This window comes from Leucoraja erinacea, chromosome 6, assembly GCF_028641065.1.
Source record: "Leucoraja erinacea ecotype New England chromosome 6, Leri_hhj_1, whole genome shotgun sequence".
Taxonomy (NCBI): domain Eukaryota; kingdom Metazoa; phylum Chordata; class Chondrichthyes; order Rajiformes; family Rajidae; genus Leucoraja; species Leucoraja erinaceus.
Genome location: NC_073382.1, coordinates 888,419 through 916,340, shown reverse-complemented (window position 1 = coordinate 916,340; position 27,922 = coordinate 888,419). Strand labels below are relative to the sequence as shown.

The following is a 27,922-nucleotide window of genomic DNA, read 5'->3' as shown; positions in this document are numbered from 1 at the left end:
ATGGCGTGTGTCTCCCTTCAATCCTATGTTCTATGTAATCTAGTTCTATGTAATCCCACTTTCACCTCCACTCCCCACGCAGGAGGGGGCAATTTTACAGAGGCTGATCAACACACAAACCCGCACGTCTTTGAGAGCGACCTGGAGGAAACCCGTACGGTCACAGGGAGAACGTGCAAACTCCATACAGAGGTATTGAACCCGGGTCTCCGGTGCCGTGAGGCAGCAGCTCCACCAGCTGCGCCACGTCTTTTGTGAGCAAGTAATAAACGTGTTTGCTGCAGGGATGAGGCGAAGTTTTGACAACCGCATTCGACACACTTGCAATGTCTTCCATATTCACCTTGTGGTTGGTGAAGCTGGCATTCAAATAGAATCATTCAGAATGAAATCGGTGATTACTCAACCGTCCAGATGACATTTCAGGTAAAAACTTCGCTTTTCAATCAAGCTTTTGACTGACATTACTTCTTCTGATGACATTGTAAACATTACCTATATTCTCTTGTATTGATCTCAGTATACCCGTGTGTGCTCATATAGTATATGGGACTGTGTTTGACCTGCGTAGTTTTGTATTTTGTCCTTTTACACTCTCATGTTTTTATTTTTAATTTCATATAAATCTGAGCTTTTTATGCTATTAACTGCCTGTATCCTCACTGTTTTAAATTGTATTTTTCTTTCGACCTGTGTTTTTGTGGAAAGCACTTTGGGTTGCATTCAATTGCATGAAAAGTGCTATGTAAATAAAGTTATTATTATTATTATTATTATTAAGGTAATGTTTCAGGTCAGTGATCCTCCTGCGAGATCGTTCATGAGGAATCTTGACCGACAATGACCATTGTTTATGTTATGGGGTGATTCAGGCTACTGGCTTTGACTCGAGGGATGAGGATGTACTCTGAGGTATACAACGAGCTGAGGTATACAATGGTAGAAATAGATTTCTTCTTATGCTTCACATTTGACGTTTTCTTCAATGACAACTGTGCAACAGTCGTCATATTTAGAAATTGGTATCTGGTAGCCCAGCCATTTCTGTTGAAGAAGAGAAAAAGCTCAGGTTAATACATCTGCGTTTAGTTTACTGGTGGTGTCGCAGAAGAAGACCGTTTAGTTTCGACATACAGCGTGGAAACTGGACCTTCGGACCACCGACTTCAGCCTGACCTTCGACCACGCTCATCTATCATCAATCATCGACAATCGATCACAGTGGCGCAGCGGTAGAGTTGCTGCCTTAAAGGCCTGTCCAACTGTACGAGTTCATTCAAGAGCTCTCCCGAGTTTTATAAAAAAAAAACCCGTGGTAAGCACGTTGAATGAACATAGCGGGTACGTCGGAGCTCGGGCACGTCTCTTAGCGGATCGTAACGCTGACGGCAGGTACTCGGGAAGACTCGCGAACAGCAGGTAAGCTCGGGAAGACTGGTGAAGATTTTTCAACATGTTGAAAAATGTCCACGAGAGCCCCGAGTACTTGCGAGCGGCAATTACCGAGTTCGAATCATAGCAAACGCGGGAGAACTCTTTGAATGAACTCGTACAGAGGGTCAGGGCCATTACTACGCCTCAGACCCAGGTTCGATCCCGACCACTGTACGGAATTTTTACGCTCTCCCTGTGACCATGTGGGGTTTTTCCATGTGCTCCGGTTTCCTCCGACATTCCGCAGGCTTATAGGTTAACTGACTTTGGTAGAATCATAAATTGTCCCTAGTGTGTAGGATAGTGTACAGGGATCATTGGTTGGCACAGAGTTGGTGGGCCGAAAGGCCTGTTTCCACGCTGTTTCTAGTATTTGACATTTCCATCCTGGGAAAAAGATTTGACTTTCAACCGTATATACAGCCGTTCGCAATGGGATATTGATCTATCAGGTTTCCCCTCAACCTCTGGTGCTCCAGAGAAAACTATCCAAGTCTGTTGAACCTCTCCTTCTACCTACTACCCAATAATCAAGGCATCATTCTGGTAAAGGAGAAACAAGGAACTGCAGATGCGGTTTATACCAAAGATAGACACAAATTGCTGGAGTCAGGCAGCATCTCTGGAGAAAAAGGATGGGTGATGTGATGTCTCATTGAGGACCCAAACATCATCCATCCTTTTTCTCCAGAGATACTGCCTGACCCGCTGAGTTACTCAAGCACAATGTTTGTATCATTCTGGTAAAACCTCGTTACACCCTTTCCAAAGCCTCCCCATCCTTCTTGTATGTACCGCTTGCAACACCAACTGTGGCCGAACTGAAGTCCCCTGAAGCTGCATCATAGATTTTCCACTTTTATACTCAATTCTACAGCCAATGAAGGCAAGCATACTATGTGCCTTCTTTACCACTCTGTCCACTAATGTTGCCATTTGCAGGGAGTTGTGGACTTGGACTCCAATATCCCTCTATACATATATGCTTAAGAGAGCCTCTTGCCTAGAGTAGGGGAATCGAGGACCAGAGGACATAGGTTCAAGGTGAAGCGGAAAAGATTTTATTGGTTTTTGAGGGGTAACGTTTTCGCACAAAGGGTGGCGGGTGTATGGGATTAGCAGCCAGAAGAGGTAGTTGAGGCTGGGACAATCCCAATGTTCAAGAACCAATTAGACAGGTACGTGGATAGGGCAAGTTTGGAGGGATATGGACCAATTGCAGGCAGGTGGGACTAGTGTAGCTGGGACATGTTGGCCGGTATGGGCAAGTTGGGCCTGTTTCCACACTGTATCATTCTGTGACTATGACTCTTAGGGATCTTGATGTTAATTGTATATATTTCCTTGAAACTATGTTGCTTGGCTGATGAAGCGTTACATCCATCTCTAATACCCAATCAATATTTATTTCAATTACTGGTTGTGAAATATCAGGCTTTTTACTTGACTACCAACCTGAAAATCACCGTTGTGTTCCTCAAACAATTCTTTGAACTTCTTCTGAGGATCAGGTACAGGGCGGAACATAATGATTTTGTACCTAGGCAATGTCAAATATATTAATTCATTTCATGTACATTTCAACATTTTAAATGATTTTGCACATCAATGGAAGAAATATTGAAATAGGCCTCAAATTATCAAGCTGATTCCTTGAAAGTAGCAACACAGGTAGATAGGGTGGTCGAGAAGGCTTTCAGCACATTGGCCTTCATCAGTATTAAGTATAGAAGGTCATGTTACATTTTAAGTTAGTTTTGTTTTAGTTTAGTTTAGAGATCAGGCCCTGTGGCCCACTGAGTCCGCACCGACCAGAAATCCCCGCACATTAACACGTCTTTGGAGTGTGGGAGGAGACCAAAGATCTCTGAGAGAACCCGGTAAGGTTACAGGGAGAACGTATAAACTCCATACAGACAGCACCCATAGTCGGGATCGAACCCGGGTCTCTGGCGCTGTAAGGCAGCTACTGTACCGCTGCGGCACTGTACAGGTCATTATACGAGGTGACATTACAGTTGTGCAAAAGGTTGCCAACTGTCCCGTATTAGCCGGGACATCCCGTATATTGGGCTAAATTGGTTTGTCCCATATAGGATTACCCTTGTCCCATATTTGACTGCTACTACTCGGGTCGAGGGGACTGTCGGGTCAGTGCGCCGTCCGGACCCGCCTCACCCATCCCAACATAGTGCAGCCCATGGAGAGCAGCAGCAGCGCCTCGCCCATGGCCCCGTCGGTCAGCAGCTCAGCTAGCTCAGTTCGAGCCTGCACCACCATTCAATATGATCATGGCTGATCATCCAACTCAGTATCCTGTACCTGCCTTCTCTACATACCCCCTGATCCCTTTAGCCACAAGGGCCACATCTAACTCCCTCTTAAATATAGCCAATGAACTGGCCTCAACTAACTTCTGTGGCAGAGAATTCCACAGATTCACCACTCTCTGTGTGAAAAATGTTTTTCTCATCTCAGTCCTAAAAGATTTCCCCCTTATCCTTAAACTGTGATCCCTTGTTCTGGACTTCCCCAACATCGGGAACAATCTTCCTGCATCTAGCCTGTCCAACCCCTTCAGAATTTTGTAAGTTTCTATCAGATCCGCCCTCAATCTTCTAAATTCTAGCGAGTACAAGCCGAGTCTATCCAGTCTTTCTTCATATGAAAGTCCTGACGTCCCAGGAATCAGTCTGGTGAACGTTCACTGTACTCCCTCTATGGCAAGAATGTCTTTCCTCAGATTAGGAGACCAAAACTAATGATCTCATGATTTTATACATCTCCATAAGACCACCCACCATTCTACTGCACTCCATGCATGGAGTCCCAGCCTGCTCAACCTCTCCCCGTAGCCCAGACCCTCGATCCCTGCCAACTACCTTGTAAATATTCTCTGCACCCTTTCCAAATTGACAACATCTTTCCTATAACAAGCTGCCCAGAATTGAACACAATACTCTAAATGTGGCCTCACCAACGTCTTATATAACTGGAACATGTCCTTTCAACTTCTATACTGAATACTCTGACTGACGAAGGCCATTATGTCAAAAGCCTATCTGATGACTTTCTTAAGCAAATGCCTCTGAACAAATTGTTGGCATACATTTGACAGAAGATTGTCGTTGGTTCTTGTGACTGGGGTGGGGTAGACACCTTGCCAATTTTACGATGAACTTGAGCCAGGTTGTCAAAATGGTGTCTAAGATGGCGACAAGTTGCATGCTGGCCACAGAAGCAGATCTACAATCACATATTACAATCGCTCCACACTCTTAAATCTCTATTCCTACAGCAACATACAGTATCTCACTTGAACTAGATACACTGAAAATGGTTTGATTGTAATCATGTATTGTCTTTCCGCTGATTGGATAGCACGCAACAAAAGCTTTTCACTGTATCTCGGTACACATGACATAGAAACATTGAAACATAGAAAATATGTGCAGGAATAGGCCATTCGGCCCTTCGAGCCGGCACCGCCATTCAATGTGATCATGGCTGATCATCCAAAATCAGTGGATAGACACAAAATGCTGGAGTAACTCAGTGGGACAGGCGGCAGCTCTGGAGAGAAGGAATAGGTGACGTTTCGGATCGAGGCCCTTCTTCAGACCAAAATCATTACCCCGGTCTTGCTTTTTCCCCATATCCCTTGATTCCTTCTGTAGCAGAGAATTCCACAGATTCACAAATCTCTGGGTGAAAATTGTTTTCCTCATCTCAGTCCTAAATGGCCTACCCCTTATGCTTAAACTGTGTCCCCCCTGGTTCTGGATTCCACCAACATTGGGAACATTCCTGCATATAACCTGTCCAATCCATTAAGAATTTTAAGTACCAGTTAAGTGACAAAAACTAAACTGTAAGCTGTAGAACCCCAGCAAAGTTCAAGGCTTTTGACTTAGTCAAGGCATGTGCGGGGCATTGCTGCAATTCTCAGGAACCAAATCACAGAGAGACTCTGTCAAGATGTAAAGGACACAAAATGCTGGAGTAACTCAGCGGGACAGGCAGCATCTCTGGAGACAAGGAATGGGTGACTTATTGGGTCGAGACCCTTAATCAGAGACTGGTTAGGGCTATGGGTAACGAGGGATATACATAGAAACATAAACAAATAGAAAATAGGTGCAGGAGTAGGCCATTCGGCCCTTCGAGCCTGCACCGCCATTCAATATGATCATGGCTGATCATCCAACTCAGTATCCTGTACCTGCCTTCTCTCCATACCCCCTCATCCCTTTAGCCACAAGGGCCACATCTAACTCCCTCTTAAATATAGCCAATGAACTGGCCTCAACTACACCCTGTGGCAGAGAATTCCAGAGATTCACCACTCTCTGTGTGAAAAATGTTTTTTTCTCATCTCAGTCCTAAAAGATTACCTTTTCATCCTTAAACTGTGACCCCTTGTTCTGAACTTCCCGAACATCAGGAACAATCTTCCTGCATCAAGCCTGTCCAAGTCCTTAAGAATGTTGTAAGTTTCTGTAAGATCCCCGCTCAATCTTCTAGACGATGATGTAGAGAGATAAGAACAATGAATAAAAGATATCCAAAAAAGTAACGATGATAATGGAAACGGGCAAGGTAACTTTTTTGCGTATCTTTTATTCCTTGTTCTTTATCTCTCCACATCATCATCTAAATCCCTCGTTACCCATAGCCCTAACCAGTCTGAAGAAGGGTTTCGACCCGAAATGTCCCCCATTCCTTCTCTCCAGAGATGCTGCCTGTCCCGCTGAGTTACTCCAGCTTTTTGTGTTTATTTTCGGTTTGAACCATCATCTGCAGTTCCTTCCTGTACAAGGTGTAAAGGCTGTTCTTTTAGGAAGGAGATGAGGAGAACTTTCTTTAGTCAAAGAGTGGCGAATCTGCGGAATTATTTTCCACAGAAGGATGTGGAGGCCAAATCAGTGGATATATTTAAGGCAGAGATAGATAGTTTCTTCATTAGTACGGTGTCAGGGGTTATGGGGAGAAGGCAGGAGAATGGGGTTAGGAGGGAGAGATAGATCAGCCATGATTCAATGGTGGAGTAGAGTTGATGGGCCGAATGGCTTAATTTTACTCCTATCACTTATGATCTTATGAAGATGGGAGTAGGTGCACAAAACAGGAATATTGATACTGTAATAAATCTTTGGGTATGGAGTTACCTTCTGAAAATTATTCTTATGAGCAGTCCTGCCAATACAAGGATTATAATGAATACAAGCACAAATATGCGGCCTTGAAACGTCTTCTTGGGCTCTGTAAGTAAACATTATTATAGGTCATAATGGATATTTCAAGTTGTTACATTTATTGTCACATTTAGTTTATAGATACAGTGCCGAAACAGGCCCTTCGGCCCATCGATCCGTGCACATTAACATGATCCTACACACACTAGGGACAATTTACATCAATACCAAGCCAATGCGCCTACAAACATGCACTTCTTTGGAATGTGGGAGGGAACCGAAGTTCACGGAGAAAACCCATGCAGGTCACGGGGAGAAGGTACAAACTCCATCCAGACAGCACCCGTAGTCGGGATCGAACCCGGGTCTCTGGCGCTGTGAGCACTGTATGGCAGCAACTCTACCGCTGTGCTACCAAACCGAGAGTATGCAAACGTACAGTGTGATGCAGATACAATGTAAGTCTTGTTTGGAAATGTCGATGCTTCTTGTTTCAAATATGTTGTTGCACGGAAGGAGCTAAGTCCAACACTAAAAAGGCCTATACTACAACTAAAGAACATGAAAATGCTCAAATAATTGAGGTTAGGAATGGGACGACTCTAAGCTAGTCCATTCCGTGGGGATGAAGAGTAGCTGAAAATTCCAGTATTTTCTGTGGACCTTGTAGCACCCTAGTTACTCCCTCTTCTCCCCTCGCCAATCAGACAAAAGGTTTAGAATTGTGAAAACGCACAGCTCCAGATTCAGGGAGAGTTTCTTCCCAACTGTCATCATGTAATTGTCACCATCCCATCACAAGCAGAAGCAGTCCTCAACTACTAGCTACTTCATTGGTGACCCTCAGACTATCTTCGATTGGACATTATTGGCTTTACCTTGCACTAAACGTTATTCCCTTATCATGTATGCATAACTGCAAATGGATCGATTGTAATCATGCATTGTCTTTCCGCTGACTGGATAGCACGCAACAAAAGCTTTTCACTGTACCTCGGTACATGTGACAATAAACTAAACTGAAACTGAAGATTGTAGGGAGGGAATACAGTCATGTTTTTTTGTAAAAGTGCTAAACTGGTTTAGGCTGTTGTAGGCTACATGTTGCAAACTAGTGTAAAATCTATGGCTACATCCATCAAACATCATGCTTGAGGACACAAAATGCTGGCGTAACTCAGTGAGTTAAGCCCCTGTCCCACTTAGGAAACCTGAACGGAAACCTTTGGAGACTTTGCGCCCCACCCAAGGTTTCCGTGCAGTTCCCGGAGGTTTTTGTCAGTCTCCCTAATGGTCGAAAGTGGTTTCCACTTTTCCTATGTTCCGGTGATTATTTCAAAAAATTCAAAACTGGCCGCGACAAAAAATAGGTTGCCGTTTGAAAAATCGGTAATTTTTTAGTCTAAACCAGTTGCGATTCCAGTTGAAGGTGGTTGCCGGAGGTTGCGGTTGCGATGCTAGTTGAAGGTGGTTGCCGGAGGTTGCAGGTGGTTGCCGGAGGTTGCAGGTGGTGGAAGGTAAGACCTCCCACTACCTTACACTACCTTGGTAAGACCTTCCACTACCTTGGGTGGGGCGCAAAGTCTCCAGAGGTTTCCGTTCAGGTTTCCTAAGTAGGACAGGGACTTTAGGCAACAACCCTGGAGAACATGGTTAGGTGACGTTTCGGGTCAAGTCCCTTCTTCAGGCTGCATTTTTATCGATAATCATTTCCAACATGCTTTATCTGATGACTGAAACCTTCTCTTGCTCCCTCCCTTCCCTACATGGCAATTGGCAAATATTATAAGTCAAACCAATATTGGCCAATATTAAAAATAGCTGGAGATAGTGAATAATGACCAACAATTGTTTCAAAGGATAGACAGAAATGATGAACTCAACAGCCCCCTGTGATGCTGCAATCCTATTGTTTGATTCTTTATGGGGGGCAAAGGCAGGAGAATGAGGTTGAGAGTGAGGGATAGATCAGCCAACATTGAATGACAGTGTTGATTTGATGGGCCGAATGGCCTAATTCTGCTCTTTATGAACATATTGACCCCTTAATGCCTTTTGCCAAAAAATTGTTCTACAATAATCCAAACGTTTTACTTTTGAAGAGCCAATAAAACAATTTGGTAGAAGTAGATGGAGTGTCTAGGACCAGACAGCACAGCCTTAGAATAAAAGGATGTATCTTTAGATTCTGGGGCGATGATCTCTGGTCCTAGACTCTCAACTAGTGGAAATATCCTCTCCACATCCACTCCAGCCAAGCCTTTGGTTAGTTTCGGTGAAGTTTCAATAAATATTATTCCTGGCATTAATGATGGAAAGTGCCAGTGCTTCGAAATCTCTAATGATGGTTAAAAAAGGAAGAACACAGGTTTGGGTGTCATGATAGACTGTGGTTGAAGAACGAAACCTTACCGAAAAATGCTTCATTGCTCCAGTCACTCCAATACTTGCTTTCCCTGCACTTTTTCATCATCATTCGCACTTTCACTGAGAAACGCTTCAAAGAGTTGGCATTAATGAGGGCAAAGTTGGTGTGGCCTATAACATGTAATATCTGAAAGAAAGTGAAACAATTAGTCACAGTATTTTTAGTTCAGTGTACTGTCACGTGTATCGAGGTACAGTGAAAAGATTTTGTTGCGTGACAACCAGTCAGTGGATTGACAACAAATGATGACGATCGAGCCATAAACAGTGTACAGATACATGATAAGGGAATAACATTGAGTGCAAGATATAAGCCACTAATGTCAATGGAAACGTAGTCCGAGGGTCGATAAATTGAAATCTACAAGATGGGAGGTTTTAACCAGGTGAATTGTTTGACTGTGTAACTTGCTACTCTAGAGATTTTCGAGTTTAGAGATACAGCGTGGAAGCAGGCCCATTGGCCCACCGAGTTTACGCTGACCAGCGATCACCCCTATACTAGTTCCGTCCTACATACTGGAGACAAATCGCAGAGGCCAATTTACCTAGAAACCTGCACGTCTTTGGAATGTGGGAGGAAACCGGAGCACCCGGAGAAAACCCACGCGGTCACAGGGGGGCAGTACAGACAGCACCTGTCGTCAGGATCGAACCATAGTCTCTGGAGCTGTAAGACAGCAACTTTACTGCTGCCATTCTATAGGTAGTTTAGGCCGTTCACTAGGTGGTTTAGACATAATGTCAACATAATATTGGTATTGGTTTATGATTGCCACATATGTGGTCCTTGTGGCTAAAGGGATCAGGGGGTATGGAGAGAAGGCAGGTATGGGATATTGAGTTGGATGATCAGCCATGATCATATTGAATGGCGGTGCAGGCTCGAAGGGCCGAATGGCCTATTATACAATTATTATACAATTATACGATTATTTATTGTCATTTGAGCCTCAAATGAAGTTCAAACAAAATTTTGTTTCTGGTCATACAACAAGAAAAGAACCAAGACAACTTGGACCTGAAAATGGTGCCAAACTGGCGACTCTGTATACTGTTCAGAGTGTATACTATACAGAGTGTTCTACCGCGGTATGCTTGTGCTGTATCTGAGATGCTTATCTAAGATGTATCTAAGTGCTGATGAATAGTGATACTTGCACTAAACTGCATACAAAAATGCATTTCATGTCTCGGTACATGTGAGAAATAAAGTGATAGGGCGAGATAAAATATGGAGAAAGAGAGATTTGGAAATGGATAGAAACACCAGCATTGATCAGATAGGTCCAATGGCTTGTTTCTGTGCCTTGAATTCTAGGCAGTTCCAATTTACAACTGTCTAATATATTACTAGTTGACAGTATGGATTGAGACAAAGGCAGAAAATTAGGATAACGGAAAATATTCCTTTGAAATTGCAGCTTCATATTTTGCTGCCTTTTAATATAATCCACTGTTCCGTTCTCTTAATGTGAAATACATTCTATTTTAATAAGGTATAAATTGTCTCTCAATAAGCGAGGAGTGAAATGTCATTGTGGATAGATTGAATGTGAAGGCCAAAAGAGGCATGAACGTAAGGAATGGGGAGGTATACTTGAGGGGCTGAATTGATATATCCTGGTCCCAATTTGTGGGACAAAGACACGGCGTGCTGGAGTAACTCAACGGGTCAGGTAGCATCTGTTGTTCAAGATGTGGACTCTTTACATCGGCGAGACCAAACGTAGACTGAGCGAACATTTCACTGAACACCTTCGCTCACAGACCGCCTGGGACCACCTGATCTCCCGGCTGCTACACACTTTCATTTCCTCTTCCCATTCCCACACTGACCGTTCTGTCCAAGGTCCCCTCCATTGTCAGAGTGAGGCTAAATGCAAATTGGAGGAGCAGCATCTTATATTTTGCTTGAGTAGGTTGTAGTAAAAGTTAGTATGCAGGTGCAGCAAGCAATCAGGAAGGCCAACTGAAGAAGGGTTTCGGCCCGAAACGTTGCCTATTTCCTTCGCTCCATAGATGCTGCTGCACCCGCTGAGTTTCTCCAGCTTTTCTGTGTAACCTTCGATTCTCCAGCATCTGCAGTTCCCTCTTAAACAATGGAGTTTTGGCCTTTATTGCTAGGGGGATTGAGTATAAAAACACGGAGGTCTTGCTGCAGCTGTACACAGTATTAGTGAGACCACATTTGGAATACTGTGTACAGTTCTGGGGTCCATACTTAAGAAAGGATGTACTAGCCCTGGAGGCAGTGCAGCGAAGGTTTACAAGATTAATTCCTGCAATGAGGGGATTGACATATGAGGAAAGGTTAAGTAGGCTGGAACTCTACTCTTTGGAGTTTAGAAGAATGAGAGGCGATCTCATTGAAACATATAAGATCGTGAGGGGCCTTGATCGGGTGGATGCACCGAGGATGTTCCCAATGATCGGGGAAACTAGAACTAGGGGACATAGTTGCAGAATAAGGGGGGGCTCTTTTAAAACTGAGATGAGGAAGAACTTCTTCACCCAGAGGGTGGTTAATTTATGGAATTCACTGCCCCAGGGAGCAGTGGAGGCAGAAACTTTAAATATATTTAAGACTAAAATAGATGGTTTTTTAGCTGCCAAGGGGATAAGGGGCTACGGGGAGAGGGCAGGGATATGGACCTAGGTATGGTTAGTATAGTAAGACCTGAGTGATCTCCTGGACAAGTGTCGATCGCCTAGATTGGGGTCGGAGAGGAATTTCCCGGATTTTTTTCCCGAATTGGACCTGGGTTTTTATCCGGTTTTTTGCCTCCCCCAGGAGATCACGAGGTTCTTGGGGTGGAGAGGGGTGATAGCGGTATAAAGGGGAGGGTAGTGTCTTGTGTTCTGTGTCTTGTGTCTACTGTTTGTGGGTAAGTGTGTCTGTTTAGTGTTCAGCCATGAGCGAATGGCGATGCGGGCTCGATGGACCTGGTGGTCTGCTCTCGCACCTACTTTCTATGTTTCTATGTTTCTATGTAGCAATATTGATTTCCCTAACTGCAAGTAACCACTTCATCGCCTCTCCCTCCATCCCTTCTCGACCCAAGTATTTTGTTTTCCTGTTTCGTATTTCTGTTTCCTTTATCATCGTTACTTGTTTGCAAATCTTTCACTCATTTGTTCGATATCTCTCTACATCATCGTCTATATCTCCCGTTCCCCTTTCCCGTGACTTTCAGTCCGAAGAAGGACCTCGACCCGAAACGTCACCCATTCCTTCTCTCCAGAGATGCTGCCTGTCCCGCTGAGTTACTCCAGCATTTTGTGTCTATCTTTGGGCCAAGTGGCATCCCTGGAGAACATGGATGGGTGACGTGATGGGTCGGGACTGTTTTGAAGGGTCAATGTTCTGCCTGATCCTCTGAGTTACTCCAGCACTGTGCCTTTGTTCTGTGAACCAGCACCTGTGGTTCCTTGTTCCTCATTTATGGATTTGCCTACTTTACCTCAATGTTATTCTCGTCCAATTCCGTGAGTTGCAACTGGTATTCAAAGCAATGGTCGTTAACATCGTAACCTGAAGGCTTCTCCCATGTCACAGTTAGGTCTGGTGAGACCTCAACGTTGAATGGCGGATTGTATTTCTCTGAAAATCAAGAACAGAAATAGATATTCCCAATCCCTTGACTGTTTAATGCAATTAGTTTAGTCTTTAATTTAGTTTAGTTCAGAGATACAGTGTGGAAACAGGCCCTTCGGCCCATCGAGTCTGTGCTGACCAGCAATCCCCACACATTCTCACTCCCCACCAACATCCTCAGGGCATTTTACAGGGGCACGGTGGAGTCTGTACTCACGTACTGCATGAACACGTGGTACTCCAACTGCAACTGCTCAGACAGGAAGGCTCTGCAGAGGGTAGTGAGTGGAGCAGAGAGGATCATTGGCGTCTCCCTACCCTCGGTACAAGAACTGTTCCAGAGCCGCTGTCTGAAAAAAAGCTCTGAGAATAGCTAAGGACAAACTGCACCCCCTCCACACACACCTAGATCTCCTGCCATCAGGCAAGAGATACCGTAGCATCAAAGCCCGGACTACCAGTCTGCTAAACAGCTTCCTGCCACAGGCTGTGAGGCTGCTAAACAGTCACTCTGTACTCACAGTCACCTGATTCTGCGGCTTTGCACGGATATTATAATAACTCTGGCACTGGCCACTCAAATCAGCTGCCCTGGGCATTTTAAGGAATGGTTTTACTGTATTTTAATGTTGCTGTTTTACTTGCTTTTAACTATTTATACTGTTTCATCAGGGACTGGATTGTTTTTTATTGTTATTATGTGTGAAATGTTTTAAGTTTCATGTGCGATGCTCCAGTATTCCCTGGGAAACGTCTTCTCATTTTGCACTGTACAACTGTTGCTTTGCAAGATGACAATAAAGGTTGATTTGATTTGATATGATTTGCAGTATCCAACACGTACTAGGGACAATTTTACATTAATACCAAGCCAATTAACCTACAAAGTTGTACGTCTTTGCAACGTGGGAGGAAACTGAAGATCTCAGAGAAAACTCATTTAGGTCATGGGGAGAACGTACAAACTCTGTGCAGACTGCCCCATAGTCGGGATCGAACCCGGGTCTCTGGTGCTGCAAGCACTGGAAGGCAGCAACTCTACCGCTGCAAAACCGTGCTACCCAATTATCAATCGAAAGTCATATGTTTATCATACCAATAAGCTGTGGAATAACCTCCGTGTAATAGGGCCTAATTGGTGAAGAATTATTTGATCCATTGATGCATATTAGGACTTCCTCCTCGGGATCAATCCCGTTTTCACCAATATGACAGCCTTGTCTTCCATCCAAGTCTGTATAGTAATGAGTGCATTTTATATCGACGTCATCCTGTCTTGGAGAGAATAGGTTCAAAGTTAGTGGAAAGAATTTATCACTAGTCTACGTGGTGTTCTAAGCTATTGTGTACTCATGTTGTATACTTACTTGTAATACATTTTATAACGTGTACCAGTTGGAACATTCTTTCCAGGTCGCCATGTACAATTCATGAACGTGTGGTTGTACAGAACACACGAAAAGTTGGATACTAATGTTTCTGGATCACCTGTATCAATAGTACAAGTAGTAGATTGATCAAACATATTTCATTATTAACGTTAATCCTGTACCAACAGCATAATCAAGGAAGATTTTTACCCCATTAGTTCAATTCAGTTCAGTTTCAGTTTAATTTATTGACTGAGGTACAGTGAAAAGCTTTTGGTGCATGCTAACCAGTCAGCAGAAAAACAATACATGATTCCAATGAGTTTGTAAACATATTTGATATCAGCCATGATCATATTGAATGGCGGTGCAGGCTCGAAGGGCCGAATGGCCCACTCCTGCACCTATTTTCTGTGTTTTCTATAAGGGAATAATATCCCATGCAAGGTAAAGTCAGCAAAGTCCGATCAAGGATACTCCAAGCGTCACCAAAGAGGTAGATAGTAGTTCAACACTGGTCTCTGGTTGTGGTAGGATGGTTCAGTTGCCTGATAACAGCTGGGAAGAAACTGGTACACTGGAAATCTTGGTTCATGTAACAATAATATCAAACCACAGAAAGGCCTGGATAGAGTGGATGTGGAAAAGATGTTTCCACTAGTGGGAGAGTAAGGACCAGAGGTCATAGACTCTGAATAAAAGGACGCCTCTTTAGGAAGGAGATGAGGAGGAATTTCTTTTGTCAGAGGGTGGGGAATCTGTGGAATTCAGTGCCGCAGATGGCTGAGGATGCCAAGTCAATGGACATTTTTAAGGCAGAGATAGATAGATTCTTGATTCGTACAGATGTTAGGGTTTACAGTATGTGAGAAGGCAAGAGAGTGGGGTTAGGAGGGAGAGTTAGATTAACTATGATTGAATGGCGGAGTCGACTTGGTGGCCTAATTCTGCTCCTATCACTGATGATGTTATGAATTGATGATGCATGTTCATGCATAACATACCTGATGGTGATATCTCCATTACAGTCCAGTTGCTGTCTTTGAATTTGACGCCTTGTGTGGGCACATTTTTAATTCGTACAGAAACGCCCCTATGTAATTCAAAATTGTGGTAGTACTTTGGTTTATCTAGTCTGACTTCCTGTGACACAAGATAGAAAAATTAGTGTGAAGATCAACCTTCAACATATTGTTAAGCACCTTTCACATGCGTTTTTATTCTGACAGATAAGTAACAGGAATATTACTATCGCATTCTTTGAAATCAAAGCTATGCCACAGGAACATCCAGAATTGGGGACACGTGGTGATTTGAACCTTGGGCAGGCTGGTGGCTCAGCAGACGGTGAGGAGTTTAATTTAGTTCAGAGATACATAGAAACATAGAAACATAGAAAATAGGTGCAGGAGTAGAGGCCATTCGGCCCATCGAGCCTGCACCGCCATTCAATATGATCATGGCTGATCATCCAACTCAGTATCCTGTACCTGCCTTCTCTCCATACCCCCCGATCCCTGTAGCCTCAAGGGCCAAATCTAACTCCCTCTTAAATATAGCCAATGAACTGGCCTCAACTACCTTCTGTGGCAGAGAATTCCAGAGATTCACCACTCTCTGTGTGAAAAATGATTTTCTCATCTCGGTCCTAAAAGATTTCCCCCTTATCCTTAAACTGGGACCCCTTGTCCTGGACTTCCCCAACATCGGGAATAATCTTCCTGCATCTAACCTGTCCAACCCCCTCAAGCTTCTAAATTCTAGCGAGTACAAGCCGAGTCTATCCAGTCTTTCTTCATATGAAAGTCCAGACATCCCAGGAATCAGTCTGGTGAAGCTTCTCTGTACTCCCTCTATGGCAAGAATGTCTTTCCTCAGATTAGCTACAGAGCGGGAAAGAGGCGCTCAGGCTAACGGGTCCGCGCCGACCAGCGATTTCCGTACACCAACACTATCCTGCACACACTAGAAAAGATTTATAATTATACTGAGCCTCTTGACCCTACCAACCTGTATATCTTTGGGGAGTGGGAGGAAACCGGAGCTCCCGGAAAAAAACTCACATGGTAACAGGGAGAATGTACAAACTCCGTTCAGACAGCACCTACAGTCAGGATTGAACCTTGGCCTCTATGTGGTTGACAGCATTCTAAGGTGATAAGTAATTGGAGCAGAATTAGGCCATTCGGCCCATAAAGTCTTCTCCACCATTCAATCATGGTTGATCTATCCCTCCCTCCTAAACCCATTCTTCTGCCTTCTTCCCATAACCCCTGACGCATGTACTAATCAAGAATCTATCTATCGCTGCCTTAAAGATATCCTTTGATATTTCTCAGATATACCTTCTCAGTTCAGATCGATTATAGATGGACAAAAATTGCTCTTGCTCCCAGCAATGAACACATCCAACAAAGGAATAAATGGAAAGAAAGATTATTTAGTCGAAGGCTCAGATCCCATTTAACCCTCTTTGCGATGAAATTGATTGATTGATTGATTGATTGATTGATTGATTGATTGATTGATTGCTTGATTGATTGATTGATTGATTGATTGGTTGATATAGCATAGAAACGGGCCCACCGTGTCCATACCGCCCAATCATCACCAATTCACACCATTTGTACATTATCCCAATATCTCATGCATTCCCCAGACACTAGGGGCAAGGTGCAGAGACCAATTAACCTACAAACCTACACGTCTTTGTGAGATAGAAGGAAACCGGAGCTCCCGGAGAAAATGCACGCTGTCAAAGGAAAATGAAAATTCCACAGGGACAAAACCCCAGGTCTATATCACGGATGTATAGGTAGCATCTCGTGTCAGGACCCGTCTGATGAACGACCTGTCCAAAGAAGGGTCCCGGCTCAAAACATCACCTGTCCATGTTCTCCATGAATGCTGCCTAACCAGGCTAGTTACTCCAGCACTTTATGTCTTTTTTTTTGTGTAAACCATCACCTGCAGTTCCTTGTCAATAGACATATTGTTTACCTGAAAATGCCTCACCATTCCCTCAGGAAGGAACAATAAGTACTTATTCTCTTCCACCAAATATTGTTCCACATATCCAAGTAAACTGTTAAAGTAGGAGATACATTCCCAATATCTTGAGTGATCCCCACAAACCTCCGTAACTTAGAAGCTACAATCCCTTGGCTGGGATGTGGGACTAGCCAAGTTCGGTCTTTCTTGGTCAGCCAAGAGGCAAGAGGCTGAACCATCTCTGAGCAGCACGGTGGTGCAGCGGTAGAGTTGCTGCCTCACAGCGCCAGGGTCCCGGGATCGATCCTAATTATGGGTGCTGACTGTATGGAGTTCGTACATTCTCCCCATGACCTGCATTTGCTTTCTCCGGGTGCTCCGGTTTCCATCCACACCACCAAGACGTACAGTTTTACAGGCTAATTGGCTTCTGTAAATTGTAAATCGCCCCTAGTGTTTTAGATAATGCTAGTGTATGCTGTGATCGCTAGTCGGCGCAAACTAGGTGGGCCGATGGTCCTGTTTCCACGTTGTATCTCCAAAATCTAAAGTCTCCTCTTGTGCCTTATAAGCCAATGGTTCTGCTAATTTGTGGCACAAAGGTAATAAGGTCAAAAGTGATAGGAGCAGAATTGGGCTATTCGGCCCATCAAGTCTACTCCACCATTTAATCATGGCTGATCTATCTCTCCCTCCTAACCCCATTCTCCTGCCTTCCCCCATAACACCTGATACTCATACCAATCAAGAATCTATCTATCTCTGCCTTAAAAATATCCATTGACTTGGCCTCCACAGCCTTCTGTGGCAATGGATTCCATAGATTCACCATCCTCTAAAGAAATTCCTCCTCATCTCCTTCCGAAAGGAAGGTCTTTTAATTCTGAGGCTATGACCTCTAGTCCTAAACTCTCCCACTAGTGGAAACATCCTCTCCACATCCACTCCACATCCAAACCATATCCAAGTCTATCCAAAGAATCAGTGAAATGTACCAATTGGGTTTTAGCAGGAAAAACAGCAAGAGTTGATATTGCACTTACACTTTCCCACTGGGCAGCATCAAAGTATTTCACTGTAAATATATATTTAACTTTAAATTGATTAATTGTCTCTTTATTGAGGTTACTGTCCCATGCGAACTTTAGTTCTCCAAGCTGCATGTCCACAATCCTGAAGTTTGTCGGTGGATTTAGATCAGCTATTTACAAAAGAATAAATGGCAATGGTTTGTTAATAATAATAATAATAATAATAATAATAATAATAATAATAATAATAATAATAATAATAATAATAATAAATAATACTAATAATAATAAATACTTTATTGATCCCCTCAGGGAAATTCAGACACAAATACACAGCCAACAACAAAAGTAACATGAAAGGTTAACTCAACAGCAGTCAGCATGGTGGCACAGCGGTAGAGTTGCTGCCTTGTAACGCAAGAAACCCGGGTTCGATCCTGACTACGGGTGCTGTCTGTCTGGAGTTTGCACGTTCTCCCCGTGACAGCATGGGTCTATATACAAGTATCAGCAAGGCTTATGCAATTTAAGACGTTTCCACTGGTGGGAGAGTCTAGGACCAGAGGTCATAGCCTCTGAATTAAAAGGCGCTCTTTTAGAAAGGAGGTGAGGAGGAACTTCTTTAGTTGGAGGGTAGTTAATCTATGGAACTCATTGCCACGGAGGGCTGTGGAGGCCAAGTCAGTGGATATTTTTAAGGCAGAGATGGACAAATTCTTGATTAGGACCAGGGTCAAGGGTTATGGGGAGAAGGCAGGACAATGGGAGTAGGAGGTACAGATCAGCCATGATTGAATGGCAGAGGAGACTCGATGGAACAAATGGCCTAATTCACCTCCTCTAACTTGTGAAATGAGTTTGCATTGAGGTTTTGTACAGTGAACCTTACACCCTGGTAGGAAGAATACTACAAGCAAGAACGTGTGACCTGCTCCAGACGTCAGTGAAAGGATTTGTGGGGTTGCTCAATTAGCCTTGAGAGCGGCCTCAGTTGAATGTTCTCAACCCAGTCTTATTTTAAGCCTTATCAACATTTCATTCTGTTGTGACATGGTACATTTCAACATTCATTCTCACACTTTTTGTTCACAAGCTAAACCCGCAAAGCATATGTTTTCTTAATGTTACCATTTCCCTATCTTGACCTTACAGCGGATACAATATCTATCTGTTTATCTACATTAATCTGCAAAGTACATCTCCTAGTTCCTGCTGTTCACACTAACATTACTTCTGTTTCCAGTCAAAAGTTAGCTTTGGCATGTTCCAGATAATCATTTTCAATGGTGGCATTTTTATAGGGTGTAGTTCCAGAAAATGCAGCCTTATTAGTCATGGCCGACATGAGAATTGAGGCCCCATCAGCTTGGCGATTGTTTCGCTGAAACATAGAAACATAGAAAAATAGGTGCAGGAGTAGGCCATTCGGCCCTTCGAGCCTGCACCGCCATTCAATATGATCATGGCTGATCATCCAACTCAGTATCCTGTACCTGCCTTCTCTCCATACCCCCTGATCCCTTTAGCCACAAGGGCCACATCTAACTCCCTCTTAAATGAACTGGCCTCAACTTCTGTGGCAGAGAATTCCAGAGATTCACCACTCTCTGTGTGAATATTTTTTTTTACTCTCGGTCCTAAAAGATTTCCCCCTTATCCTTAAACTGTGACCCCTTGTTCTGGACTTCCCCGACATCGGGAACAATCTTCCTGCATTTAGCCAGTCCAACCCCTTAAGAATTTTGTAAGTGTCTGTAAGATCCCCCCTCAATCTTCTAAAGTCTAGCGTGCTTCTAGCAAGTACAAGCCGACCACCTCCGCTCAGTCACATTAATCAAGCTGATCTCCCGGTGGCCCAGCACTTCAACTCCCCCTCCCATTCCCAATCTGATCTTTCTGCCCTGGACCTCTTCAATTGCCATGGTGAGGCCCAGCGCAAATTGGAGGAACAGCACCTCAAATTTCGCCTGGGTAGTTTACACCCCAGCGGTATGAACATTGACTTCTCTAACTTCAGGTAGCCCCTGCTTTCTCCCTCCATCCCCTCCCCCTTCCCAGTTCTCCCACTCATCCTACATTCTCCACCTACATTCTTTCTTTGTCCCTCCCCCTCCCCTGACATCAGGCTGAAGAAGGGTCTTGACCCGAAACGTCGCCAATTTCTTCTTTTCATAGATGCTGCCTCACCCGCTGAGTTACTGCAGCATTTTGTGTCTACCCCTATCTGCTTAGATTAGTTTAGTTTAGTTTAGTTTAGTTTAGTTTAGTTTAGAGATATAGCGTGGAAACAGGCCATTCGGCCCACCGAGTCCGCGCTGACCAGTGATCACTGCACACAAACGCTAGGGACAATTTACAATTATACTGAGCCAATTAACCTCCAAACCTGTACGTCTTTGGAGTGTGAAAGGAAACCGGAGATCCCGGAGAAAACCCATGCAGGTCACAGGGAGAACGTACAAACTCCACACAGACAGCACCCGTAGTCAGGATCGAACTCTACCACTGTGTCACTGTGTTGCCTAAATGATCTACCTGTCATGTGAATAGATTGTTCACGTTCATTTGAGAGTTGGCGGCATGATAGCGCAGCGGTATATTTGCTGCCTTACAGCGCCAGAGAACCGGGTTCGAACATGACTTTAGGTGCTGTCTTTATAGAAACATAGAAACATACAAAGATAGAAAGTAGGTGCAGGAGTAGGCCATTCGGTCCTTCGAGCAAGCACCACCATTCAATATGATCATGGCTGATCATCCAGTCACTATCCTGTTTTTATCCTGCTTTTTCACCATATCCCTTGGTTCCATTAACCCTAAGAGCTATTTCTAACTCTCTTTTGAATACATCCAGTGAATTGGCTCCCACTGCCTTCTGTGGCATAGAATTCCACAAATTCGCAACTCTCTGTGTGAAAAAGTTTTTCCTCATCAGTTCTAAATTGCCTACCCCTTATTCTTAAACTGTGACCCCTGGTTCTGGACTTCCCTAACATCGGGAACATGTTTCCTGCCTCCTGCTTGTCCAATGCCTTAATAATTTTACAGGTTTCTTTCGGATCCCTCTCATCCTTCTAAATTCCAGTGAATACAAGCCCAGTTGACCCATTATTTCATCATATGTCAGTCCCGCCATCCCGGGAATTAACCTGATGAACCAACACTGCACTCCCTCAATAACAAGAATGTCCTTCCTCAAATTAGGAGACCAAGACTGCAGACAACACTCCAGGTGCAGTCTCACCAGGGCCCTGTACAACTGCAGTAGGACCTCCTTGCTCCTATACTCAAATCCTCTCGCTATGAAGGCCACCATGCCAACATGCCATTTGTTTTTTTTTACTGCCTGCTGAACCTGCATGCTTACTTATGGAGTTTGTACGTTCTCCCTGTGTTAATATGGGTTCACTGCGGGTGCTCCGGTTTCCTTCCACGTTCCAAAGACGTATAGGTTTGTTGGTTAATCGGCTTCTGGGAATTTGGAGTTGTCTATAATGTGGTATAGTGCTAAGGCACGGGATGATCACTTGATCATGTGGACTCTGTGGTTGCACGCTGTATCTCTAAAGTATAAAGTCTAAAAGTGCTTCTTCTGTTATCTTGGACAATAGTGTACCTTTGATCAATGTCATCAGAAATAGGTCATGTTGTTCGGCAAGGTTGAACACAAATTGCCGATGTCCGCAAGAAATTGTGGAGAAACATAGAAACATAGAAAATAGGTGCAGGACGAGGCCATTCGGCCCCTCGAGCCTGCACCACCATTCAATATGATCATGGCTGATCATCCAACTCAGTATCCTGTACCTTCTGTACTTACAAAATTCTTAAGGGGTTGGACAGGCTAGATGCAGGAAGATTGTTCCCGATGTTGGGGAAGTCCAGGACAAGGGGTCACAGCTTAAGGATAAGGGGGATATCCTTTAACACCAAGATGAGAAGAACTTTTTTCACACAGAGAGTGGTGAATCTCTGGAACTCTCTGCCACAGAGGGTAGTTGAGGCCAGTTCATTGGCTATATTTAAGAGGGAGTTAGATGTGGCCCTTCTGGCTAAGGGGATCAGGGGGTATGGAGAGAAGGCAGGTACGGGATACTGAGTTGGATGATCAGCCATGATCATATTGAATGGCGGTGCAGGCTCGAAGGGTCGAATGGCCTACTCCTGCACCTAATTTCTATGTTTCTACCTGTCTTCTCTCCATACCCCTTCATCCCTTTAGCCACAAAGCCCACATCTAACTCCCTCTTAGCCAATAAACTGACCTCAACTACCTTCTGTGGCAGAGAATTCCAGAGATTCACCACTCTCTGTGTGAAAAAAAAAATTCTCATTTCGGCCCTAAATGACTTCCCCCTTATCGTTAAGCTGGGACCCCTTGTTCTGGACTTCCCCCCAACATCGGGAACAATCTTCCTGCATCTAGCCTGTCCAACCCCTAAAGAATTTTGTAAGTTTCTATAAGTTCCCCCCTCAATCTTCTAAATTCTAGTGATTACAAGCCGAGTCTATCCAGTCTTTCTTCATATGAAAGTCCTGCCATCCCAGGAATCAGTTTGGTGAACCTTCTCTGTTCTCCCTCTATGGCACAAATGTCTTTACTCAGATTAGGAGACCAAAACTGTACGCAATACTCCAGGTGTGGTCTCACCAAGACCCTGTACAACTGCAGTAGAACCTCCCTGCTCCTATACTCAAATCCTTTTGCTATGAATGCTAACATACCATTCGCTTTCTTCACTGCCTGCTGCACCTGCATGTCATGGTACGCCAGTTGTGGATGTAGGCCATTCTACGCACAAACAACCTCGTGCTACCCCACTACCCGTCCCACTCCCCTGTCCCGTTAATTCCATCTACACGGCACGGTGGTGCAGCGGTAGATTTGCTGGCCTTCCAGAGCTTACTGCACCAGATTTTGGGGTTCAATCCCATCCACGGCTGCTGTCTGTGCGGAGTTTGCACTTTCTCCCCATGACCGTGTGGGTTTTCTCCGCGATCTTCCCACACTCCAAAGGAAGGATAGGTTTGTAGGTTAACTGGCTTGGTATAAATGTAAATTGTCCCTAGCGTGTGTAGGTGTCTAGTGTTATGCCCCTGTCCCACTTAGGAAACCTGAACGGAAACCTGTGGAGACTTTGCGCCCCACCCAAGGTTTCCGTGCGGTTCCCGGAGGTTTTTGTCAGTCTCCCTACCTGCTTCCACTACCTGCAACCTCCGGCAACCACCTACAACCTCCTGGAACCGCACGGAAACCTTGGGTGGGGCGCAAAGTCTCCAGAGGTTTCCGTTCAGGTTTCCTAAGTGGGACAGGGGCATAAGTGAGCGAGGATCGCTGGTCGGTGCGGACTGAAAGGCCTGTTTCCACACTGTATCTCTAAACTAAACTAAACCATGTTGACTTGGGGAAGCAGCCTAAATAATCACTTACTCCCTGTTCTCCCCTCTCCTGTTGGGCTGAAGACACGTACCACCCGATTCACAAACAGTTTCTTGCCCCTTGTTATCAGACCACTTGTTGCAGGGGAAGTAAAAGTGCGTGTTTCCTCTTCATATCGTGTCCACACACAAGATTAGAAGTTGTTCAGCCAGAGCTGGCCACACTTCTCGGCATCTGCATACAATGGTGTCTGTCTTGTTACTTCCTCTGCTTCTTGTGCGTGGTGGTGGTGGAAAGATTGGTGGAAGCAGGGCCGTGACGTGAACGCCCTTTACTTGACCCATTAGCGCATGCAAGTAAACGGGGTTGTGGATTGTGCTAGTGTAGTGACAGGGAACCGCAGACAACGCCTAAACATAGAGATAAGGGAGGCAGAAGTGGTGACCCACCAGTTACAGGAATTTAATTGATTATGTTATAGTGTGCACCAATCCTTGTAACAGAAAAGTGGATCTACTTTTTGGTCAACTAAGTTAAACTTGTGGATAATCATTTTCGTCTGTAATCTACACATTGTTTCCTAATTAATTCTTTCTGTAATCTCCATTCTGTAAACAAGACTTAGTTTTACTGTTCATCAAGTTTCTCTGTAATCTTGTCACCTGAGAATGTAAAAGCAGCACCAAAGTCACACTCAGGAGATCAGCATTAACTGTTCGAAGGTAGACACAAAAATGCTGGTGTAACTCAGCAGGTGAGGCCGCATCTCTGGAGAGAGGGGATGGGCGACGTTTCGGGTCGAGACCCTTCTACAGACTGATGTTGGGGGGGGGGGGCAAAGATAGAATGTAGGCGGAGACAGTAAGACTGGGGGGTGAACTGGGAAGGGGGAGGGGATGGAGAGAGAAAGCAAGGGCTATCTGTAGTCAGAGAAGTCAATGTTCATACCGCTGGAGTGTAAACTACCCATGCGAAGAATGAGGTGCTGTTTCTCAAGCGATGATAATAATGAATCAAAATAAGGTTCTAGTTGACCCAGTGTTTGTTTTTTTTTGCAATAAGCTACCAGTGCTCCATCTGTGCCATAGAGAGAGGCTAGAACTGTATTGTTGAGGCATAGGTAGCTGAGTAGTGATCTTAGAGGTGTATAGAACCATATGTGGAATAGATAAGGTGACTCCTGAGATATAGAAAGTGATCAAACAAGGGGACATGACTTGAGAATTAAGGGACAGAAGTTTAGGGGTAACATGAGGGGGAACTTCTTTACTCAGAGAGTAGTGGATGTGTGGAATGAGCTTCCAGTAAAGGTGGTGGAGGCAGGTTCGTTTTTATCATTTAAAAATAAATTGGATAGTTATATGGACGGGAAAGGTATGGAGGGTTATGGTCTGAACGCAGGTGTATGGGACTAGGGGAGAATACGTGTTTGGCACGGACTAGAAGGGTCGAGATGGCCTGTTTCCGTGCTGTAATTGTTATATGGTTATATGGTTATATGGTTATATGGTTATATGATCATTAAGCTGTCATTAAGGGTGCAGAGAACATTTATATGAATGTTGGTAGGAGTCGAGGGCCTGAACTGTCAAGCCAGGTTGGGCAGGCTCTGGCTTTGGAGTGCTGGAGGCTGAAAGTGATCTTATTGAGATACATTAAAAAATTATGAGGGGAATAGATAGTGTGAAAGCACCGAGTCTTTTACTCAGAGTGAGGGAATCAAGAACCAGGTGAGATTTTGGGTAGACAAAAGTGCTGGAGAAACTCAGCGGGTGCAGCAACATCTATGGAGCGAAGAGAATGGGCAACGTTTCGGGCCGAAACCCGTCTACAGACTGGGGTGATGGGGGGAGATTTGGGGTCAGGACCCTCATTCAGACTGATGGATGGGGGGGGGGGGGGGGGGTGGGGTGGGGGGGTGGGGGGGGGGGTGGGGGGAGATAGGTGGTAGAAAGAGATGGTGGGAAGGGATGGGGTAGGAGCGAGCAAGTGAAACGTGGATCCAGTGAAGGAGAGGATGTTTGGCAGATGAATCAGGTTGGGGATAGTAGAACGGGGATATGTCTCATTTAGTTTCCTACCTGGGCCGAAAGAGCTCTTTCCATTTTAACTTTTTCCGGTTGGATTTGACCCTCCAAAACCTACGCTGTTCATCATAAGTTATCAGCTGTTTCAACATATAAAGGGTTGCCAATAGTTCTCCATCCTCAGTTTGGCCCTACCACCCTTCCTTATCAATTAGTGGCAGACATAATAACGTACATCACCACTTTTAATATATGTCCAAAATCTACTTACTCTGTGGCAAGTAAATATTAAAAAACTAGAACTGAGTATCAAGGAATTATCTTGTTGAGGTGTACAAAAATCATGAGAGGAATAGATCGGGTAGATGCACAGATTCTCGTGTCAAGAGTAGGGGAGTTGACAATAGACAATAGGTTCAGGAGTAGGCCATTCGGCCCCTCGAGCCAGCACCGCCATTCAATGTGATCATGGCTGATCATCAGTACCCCGTTCCTGCCTTCACCCCATATCACCCTGACTCCGCTATCTTTAAGAGCCCTGTCTAGCTCTCCCTTGAAAGTATCCAGAGAACTGGCCTCCACCGCCCTCTGAGGCAGAGAATTCCACAGACTCACAACTCTCTGTGAGAAAAAGTGTTTCCTCATCTCCGTTCTAAATGGCTTACTCCTAATTCTTAAACTGTGGCCCCTGGTTCTGGACACCCCCCCTCCCCCCCCCCCCCCCAACATTGGGAACATGTATCCTGCCTTTGGCATGTCCAAACCCTTAACAATCCTATATATTTCAACAAGGTTCCCTCTCATCCTTCTAAACTCCAGAGTGTACAAGCCCAGCCGCTCCATTCTCTCAGCATATGACAGTCCCGCCATCCTGGGAATTAACCTTGTAAACCTACGCTGCACTCCCTCAACAGCAAGAATTGAGAACCAGAGGACTTAGGTTTCAGGTGAGGGGTGATCAATTTAATAGAACCTGAGGGGTATTTTTTCTTCACAAATGGTGGCGGATGTATGTAAGTTGCCAGAGGAGGTATTTGAGGCTGGTACTATCGCAGTGTTTAAGAAATATTTAGACAGGTACATGGATAAGACAGGTCTAGAGGGATATGGGCCAAACGCAAGCAGGTGGGACTAGTGTAGATGAGACCTGTTGGCCGGTGTGGACAAGTTGGGCCGAAGGGCCTATTTCCATGCGGTAAGTCTCTATGAACCTATGACTATGTATGTACAAACAAGATTAAACAAATGGTGAAACTTGGCTCGAACAAGACAGGCAAACAAACCTTGTATTAAATAAACGATCAATACTTACTACGATTGTCACTTGAACCATTTGATAATGCAAAGAAGATCGCAAGATAAGCAATTAGAAGGAGCATGATGGAGATCGGGCAATACTGTCAGTTCAGAAATGACAATTTGGGTAATGAAAAGCTCTGAAAATAAAATAAAATAAAACCATGTTATTAAATTTAAGACACAGATTGTTGTTAAACTGGCTCATCAAGTATGCAGATGATACAACGGTGATTGGCCTCATCAGCAACAACGATGAGCTGGCCTACAGGGAGGAGGCCCAGCACTTAGCAGCATGGTGCGCTGACAACAACCTGGCCCAACTCCAAGAAGACCAAGGAGCTCATTGTAGACTTCAGGAAGTCCAGAGGCGGCACGCACACCCCCATCCACATTAACGGGACGGAGGTGGAACGTGTTTCTAGCTTCAGGTTCCTGGGAGTCAACATCTCCGATGACCTCTCTTGGACCCACAATACCTCTACTCTGATCAAGAAGGCTCATCAGCGTCTCTTCTTCCTGAGGAGACTGAAGAAGGTCCATCTGTCTCCTCAGATCCTGGTGAACTTCTACCGCTGCACCATCGAGAGCATCCTTACCAACTGCATCACAGTATGGTATGGCAACTGCTCTGTCTCCGACCGGAAGGCACTGCAGAGGGTGGTGAAAATTGCCCAACGCATCACCGGTTCCACGCTCCCCTCCATTGAGTCTGTCCAAAGCAAGCGCTGTCTGCGGAGGGCGCTCAGCATCGCCAAGGACTGCTCTCACCCCAACCATGGACTGTTTACCCTCCTACCATCCGGGAGGCGCTACAGGTCTCTCCGTTGCCCAACCAGCAGGTCGAGGAACAGCTTCTTTCCGGCGGCTGTCACTCTACTAAACAACGTACCTCGGTGACTGCCAATCACCCCCCCCCGGACACTTATTATTTATTATTTATTTTTTATTCAAATCATTTGCTATGTCGCTCTTCAAGGGAGATGCTAAATGCATTTCGTTGTCTCTGTACTGTACACTGACAATGACAATTAAAATTGAATCTGAATCTGAATCTGAATCTGAATCTTAATTAGTAAGTAGGTCATACTGAAATCTCACGTGAAAGATGGCATTGTCAGCAGTCTATTACAGTTCTGCACAGGGACTTGCAGGAAAGCCTCTTTAACGGCG

The 27,922-nt window shown here is 44.6% G+C and overlaps 1 protein-coding gene across 2 annotated transcripts in view; it reads right to left on the bottom strand.

The window, feature by feature from the left end:
* Positions 1 to 13: 13 nt before the first annotated feature.
* LOC129697820 (interleukin-13 receptor subunit alpha-2-like) overlaps positions 14 to 27,922 on the bottom strand; it is a 59,406-nt gene continuing 31,497 nt past the window's right edge. The window contains exons 2-11 of one of the 2 annotated variants that reach the window (XM_055636455.1): positions 26,766 to 26,889; positions 18,059 to 18,216; positions 15,029 to 15,167; positions 14,022 to 14,142; positions 13,751 to 13,929; positions 12,521 to 12,660; positions 9,042 to 9,183; positions 6,603 to 6,696; positions 2,890 to 2,974; positions 14 to 1,044 (exon numbers count right to left, since the gene is read on the bottom strand). In XM_055636455.1, coding sequence (XP_055492430.1) covers positions 958 to 1,044; positions 2,890 to 2,974; positions 6,603 to 6,696; positions 9,042 to 9,183; positions 12,521 to 12,660; positions 13,751 to 13,929; positions 14,022 to 14,142; positions 15,029 to 15,167; positions 18,059 to 18,216; positions 26,766 to 26,832 — 1,212 coding nt within the window. In that variant the 5' untranslated portion in view covers positions 26,833 to 26,889 and the 3' untranslated portion in view covers positions 14 to 957. The remainder of the gene's footprint in view (positions 1,045 to 2,889; positions 2,975 to 6,602; positions 6,697 to 9,041; positions 9,184 to 12,520; positions 12,661 to 13,750; positions 13,930 to 14,021; positions 14,143 to 15,028; positions 15,168 to 18,058; positions 18,217 to 26,765; positions 26,890 to 27,922) is intronic. The other variant, XM_055636454.1, reaches the window with a different exon arrangement.